The sequence below is a fragment of the Notothenia coriiceps genome, unplaced genomic scaffold, assembly GCF_000735185.1.
Source record: "Notothenia coriiceps isolate Sejong01 unplaced genomic scaffold, NC01 NC01_scaffold00005788, whole genome shotgun sequence".
NCBI lineage: Eukaryota > Metazoa > Chordata > Actinopteri > Perciformes > Nototheniidae > Notothenia > Notothenia coriiceps.
Window position 1 is genome coordinate 346,401 of NW_011338489.1, and position 5,422 is coordinate 351,822.

Genomic DNA, 5,422 nt, shown 5'->3' on the forward strand with positions numbered 1-5,422 from the left:
GGTTAAAGCGAGTGGAATTTATGGCAGGGCAGGTGAACCCACGGATAAAAAAAGACCCGGTTCCCCTTCGTTCGTACCAAAGGCGTCAACAGAATCGGAATCGATTTCGCCCACGATCACCATCACTAGAATAAGCCATTTATATTATAGTCATAAGTGGTGGCAGATGTCAAAGTCGGACTTTATTGTCGAATCTTTTCAGTTGTGTGTTACCAAGACAGATGAATCGAAATAACGTCTTCCCACATCTCGAATATAAAAAATACAATTATTACCAAACTATTATATCCTACCTATACACAATCACACAGGACACTATACAGTATGCACGACATTTAAGGACATAAGTAAAAGCACAACAATCCAATATATACAAACGTAACAAGTCACTTCAACAACTTTTGAGAAATGTTCATTGTGCAAGACTGGATTAGTTATCGACTGCCAAGTATTATTTTTGAATGGATGGTTCTTTTGGATCTGTCAACAGGCTCTATGAAGAGTTTCAACAAAAGCCAGAAATGTCTTTGAGGAGATAAACACCGAGGACTTGAAGGGCCGCGAGTGCCTGTCTCTATCAGAGGTAAGGTTTATCATGAATCATTAGATAACAACTTTAGTGGACATTTCGTGGAGAATTTAATATCATTATTCAAGTAAGCTGGCAATATCCGTGTGAGATAATCACAGTTTACGTTCGAAGAAGTATCCGTGTTTTCATATACCAGCCTTAACGAGTTGTGGTTGGGTAAAAACAATGCCGAATTTATTTGTTTAAATAAACATAAACAATTTACAGTTGTAGGTCTCTGACGAAGTTTCTGTTTCATAAACATTGTTGCCGATTATATTTAAAGTGATGTGAGCAAAGAACATGATAGTGTTTGTCCTCCTTGCCTTTTTAAATACGTGAGGATGTCCTTACCCTTTTTCCTTTTTTTAATTTGAAGACCTTTTCATTTGAAGAACCTTTTTTGGCGATGCAAAAAAAAAAACCTTCTTCGGCAAAAAGGGGGAAACCCCGCCCACTCTTCAGTCATTAGATTCTAAATGGTTTTCTCTCCTTTCGTGTTCCATAGCTTATCCAAGTGGATGAAAACGTTTAACCACCATTTTTCTCAGTTCCCCTTTTTTTTTTTTTTTGGCTTATCTGCAAAATGGTTGTCGTGTTGTTGTCAAAAGGCTGTATATATTAACACCACTGCCTAACTTGCTGCTGATACACTATATATTGTTAGAAATTGATATGTGTTATGGAGTGTATGGAGAAAGTAAAAACTTCATTTAATTTAAACCAAATCATAAGGCTTTAACTCGGAACGAAGGGGCGTGGGCCGTTTTCAAGGTGGCGCGAGGATGCTTGCTTTGGTTTAGCCACTGTTCTCCGAGTCACTTCCTTCATCGCGAGCTTAAGATCCTTCCTGGCATTTCGGAAAACGAAGAGTGGAAACAGGCGAGCAAGTGTGCAGGTGTGCGTCATAATGCGAGCCCCGCCTTTACATTTGTTCCGCCACAGATTTGGGGAAATTTGGAGTCCGTGCGCAAAGGCACTTGTGGGGGATTTTGAGAAGGAACGCAGTCTCCCATGTGCAGCCTTGAATTACGCCCAACCAAGACGCAGGCCCTCGGTGGAATTCCGGCAAGTATGCTGGAGATTTGGACCCAGTCTTCGCTGGTGCACTTCGATGGACGTAGCATCCTTGAAATATTTGGCTTGGAAAGCCAGTGTTCCCTCGAAGATTGAGAACGGCCAGTGTCTCGCTTGTCTTAAGGGCCTCTTGTGGCCAAAATGAGACCACTTTTTTTTTTAATTCTGTTCTTATTATTAAAGCCCAAACTAGGGAAAACTACTTATTAAATCCAACATGAAACTTTTTATCACCAGAGACTTTTAAAAGTCAAAGAGAAAACGGCATGCGTTAGATTGTAAATGTGGTAAATCAGGCCTCTAAAATTTACAACAAAATGTTCTTCAAACAGACATTTTAACAGAACGTTGGCATATGACCACTTGATTTGTTTTACTCAGAAGGGAATATGAGATTGAATGAAAGATTAACGAGAGCTCTTTTTTGTGTCTGTAGCCGGAAGGTTGCTATGTGACGGTGTTTTCCAAAATATTATCAACCTGAGAGACCGTCTTCTACAAGGAAATGAGCGTGGTGGGAGAAAAGCATAATTTTCCCACTCTCATACTAGTGACATGTCCTCATGCATGTTTTAAATGATATTGACGGTTCGTGTTAGATGTTATGTCGTGTTGCAGGCTGAACATGAGGCCTGTACCAATGTGATGGAAGGGAAACTGGAGACTCAACACTCAGGGAAAAGCTTCATCATTCAAAGGGGTCCTGCACAGGTGAGGCTGGGGTTATTAAAGCTGTTCACGAAGCACGAATGTATTTTTACTGGAAATAACTTGGCATTCATGTTAGTGCTGCTTTCTTGCTTATTGTGGTTTTCATAATATGGAAGCAATGTTTTGCATTTACAGGTTGGATTGTTAAAAAGGCAGGAATATTCATACAACATTTCGTAGGCATCTCTCAATTGCAGTCAAAGAATGTGCACAATAAATAAAAGCAGCAATGAGAAGGCATCTATTGGGATTAAATTGAATTAAAATTACATATTTACACTTTTTCACAGACAACAAAATTGTTAAATAATACTTTGTATTCATAAAAGGAAAATGGAAGAAAAAATTAACTTTGAATGCTTTTTTTAAAGGTCAGGCGGTATTGTGGCAAAATTCCTTTCTTCATGTCTCTTCTACATCAAAACACTGTGTCCCCTTTCTCCTTCATGTCTCTTTCTACATCATCCATGTGGTCCCCTATTCTTCATGTCTCCTTCGATACCATCAACATGTGTCCCCTCTTTTTCTTTCATGTCTCTTTTACATTTCAACCATGTGTCCCCTCTTTCTTCATGTCTCTTTTACTTCTACATTCAACATGGTGTCCCCTACTTCTTTCATGTCTCTTCTACATCAACCATGTGTTCCCCTCTTCTTTCATGTTTCTCTTCTACATCAACATTCGTTGTCTCTTTTCTCCATGTCTCTTCTCATCAACATGTGTTCCCCCTCTGTGGAAAGAGGACTCTGAAAGTTTTCAGGAACAAAAGGATTCTCTCTCTTTTGTCCTGATTCTATTTATATAAAACCCTGTCTTGAAAATGAGGCTGTCAGATTTTAAGCCCTTTATGATGTCCTACGATGTTTTGGCCTTGAGTGTAACCACTTTAGGCCAATCAGGCCAACCAAGGTAACCCCCGACCCCCCTCCTTATCACCTGAATCTCCTCCTAGAGCTCCATTGTGTTCTTTCTAACCAAATCTCTCTCAGAGGGGCGTGGGGAGGGGCTCCTTATTTTCATCTAAAGTAACAGACAGAGAATCAGCACTTTGGAAACAGGGCTGAAACAGAGGGGATTATGGGTAATGCTGCAATGATCTGTTTGGTGTTTGGAGCCAAACACTTCAGAGACATGTTTTGTTTATATCTGAGAGCTATAATATATTGATGAAAAACAGTATAATAGGGGATCTTTTTTAAATATGCTAAAATTAACCTTGAATGCTTAAAAAAAGGTCCAACTATGTTTTATTTTTCTTCAAATAGCAGTACAAGCAAGGCCAAGAAGAGGAAGTCTCTGGTTATCTCCAACCCCATCCCCTGCAACACAGCCTTCCCCACGGACCACGTCTCCCTCCATGCAGCTGACGGAGAAAATGGAAAAGACACCGTCCAGGGATCGGAGGAAAACGCAGCGTCGTCGTTCAAAGACTCGTCGGACTCTGAGTTCAGCTCCAGCGGCAGCAACTCTCCTCAGAGGCAGTCGGTGTGCGAGCAGGAGGAAACAGAGAGTCTGAATCAAGAGGAGGTGGAAGTGGAGGTGGAAGACGAACTCGCTGAAAACCAGTCCGATGACTCTGGGGTCGGGGTGCCGAAATCAGAAGCTGCCAATCAAGAAGTGTCTGAACCCTGTGATGCTGCAGAAAGTGAACTACAGGAGGAGGAGAAGGATGAAGAGGAAGTGGAGGAGGAAGTGAGTGAGGCACCATCATCAAAAGAGGAGGGGAAACCCAAAGCTCCACCTGTTCCCACCCCTCGAGTCTCCTTCCACTGCACAGATAAACCTCCACTGTTACCCCCTAAGGAGCAGGAGGAGGAGGAGACAGAGGAGGCTTCAGACAACCAGGAGAAGGCTGACTCAGGAGAGGACTCCACTTCCCACAATCCACCTGGCTTCCTGCACAAGGTATATATCTTTTATTAATCAGAATCATAAAAAAAAATGTTTTGACAGTTGTTCTATTTAAGAATGAATAAGATAACATATATTATATTAACATAACATTTTAAATAATACGTCCAATAAAGATACATAACATAAAAATCATTAAATATTATATTAAATACGAGAAGTCATGAGTGCCTGATGAATTTAACCCTTATGCGTCACCACTGATATTTTTTGGCTTTCTTATTTAATATTACATTATTATTATTTTTATATTCTGTTTTAAGACATTTGGCAAACATTTTGTATTTGTTTAATTTTTTTTTTTTTGTTATTACAGAATTTTTTTCCAAGTTTAATTTCAGCTCCTATAAATAGGTTGTTGTTTAAATGTATGTAGCTATGTAAGATAAAGACTAAAATGTCCACATTAAAACCAGTTATTTGATCCCATGGCAGCATGAAATCACACATTTAATTTGATCAGGCTTTACATCTCGATCACTGCCTTTTTTTCAATTGTAGTTTTTACTATAATCTACCAGGTTCAGATGTGTTGTCCTATGGTCCAATGCATGCTAATCTTAGATATCTCCAAACCTAGAAAACGTTTGTATTTTTAATTTACTTAAAGGTGGGCTCGAGATACACTTTTTGTTATATTCCATGGAATGCTCTTAACATCCCGATAGCAATGAATATCTGAAGTGCTTTGACAACAAATCCATTTAAAAAATGTCATCTGTGGAAGCCTAGTACTGTAAAAAGCACAACCAATCATCTGAGCCGGCCCGGCTAAAATAACTGAATGGCCTACCTGCCCGTCAGTATGGAAGCCCATTTCCGCCACTTGAAAAAAATAAAATCCCCATGAAAAGTCATAATTATGAGATAAAAAAGTCGAAATGATGAGATAAGAAAGTCGAAATAATGAGATAAAAAGTCATAATGAGATAAGAAGTGCGCATGCGCTGCAGTGGCGCTGTCTTCAAAGGTCCCTTCATCACCTTGCTGCTCTCCACCATGCAAACGGCATCTTGTCCTAAATAAGGTGTAACTACTCTGGTCTTGAAAGAACATTACAGTACGCATCGAACTGATGTCCACAATCACGTTTATTCTCTTCTTTGCACAATCATGAAACACCGTGAAAACGTGTTTGCCTAGTAGACCAG

The 5,422-nt window shown here is 39.8% G+C and overlaps 1 protein-coding gene across 1 annotated transcript; it reads left to right on the top strand.

Annotated features, from left to right (window-relative positions):
• The first annotated feature begins 1,481 nt into the window (after nt 1–1,481).
• Nucleotides 1,482–4,307, top strand: LOC104943242 (nucleolin-like). Its single transcript, XM_010768588.1, has 3 exons — nt 1,482–1,643; nt 2,301–2,359; nt 3,629–4,307. The coding sequence occupies exons 1-3, from the start codon at nt 1,482–1,484 to the stop codon at nt 4,281–4,283; spliced, it is 876 nt and encodes a 291-aa protein (XP_010766890.1). The 3' UTR covers nt 4,284–4,307.
• The last annotated feature ends 1,115 nt before the right edge of the window (nt 4,308–5,422 follow it).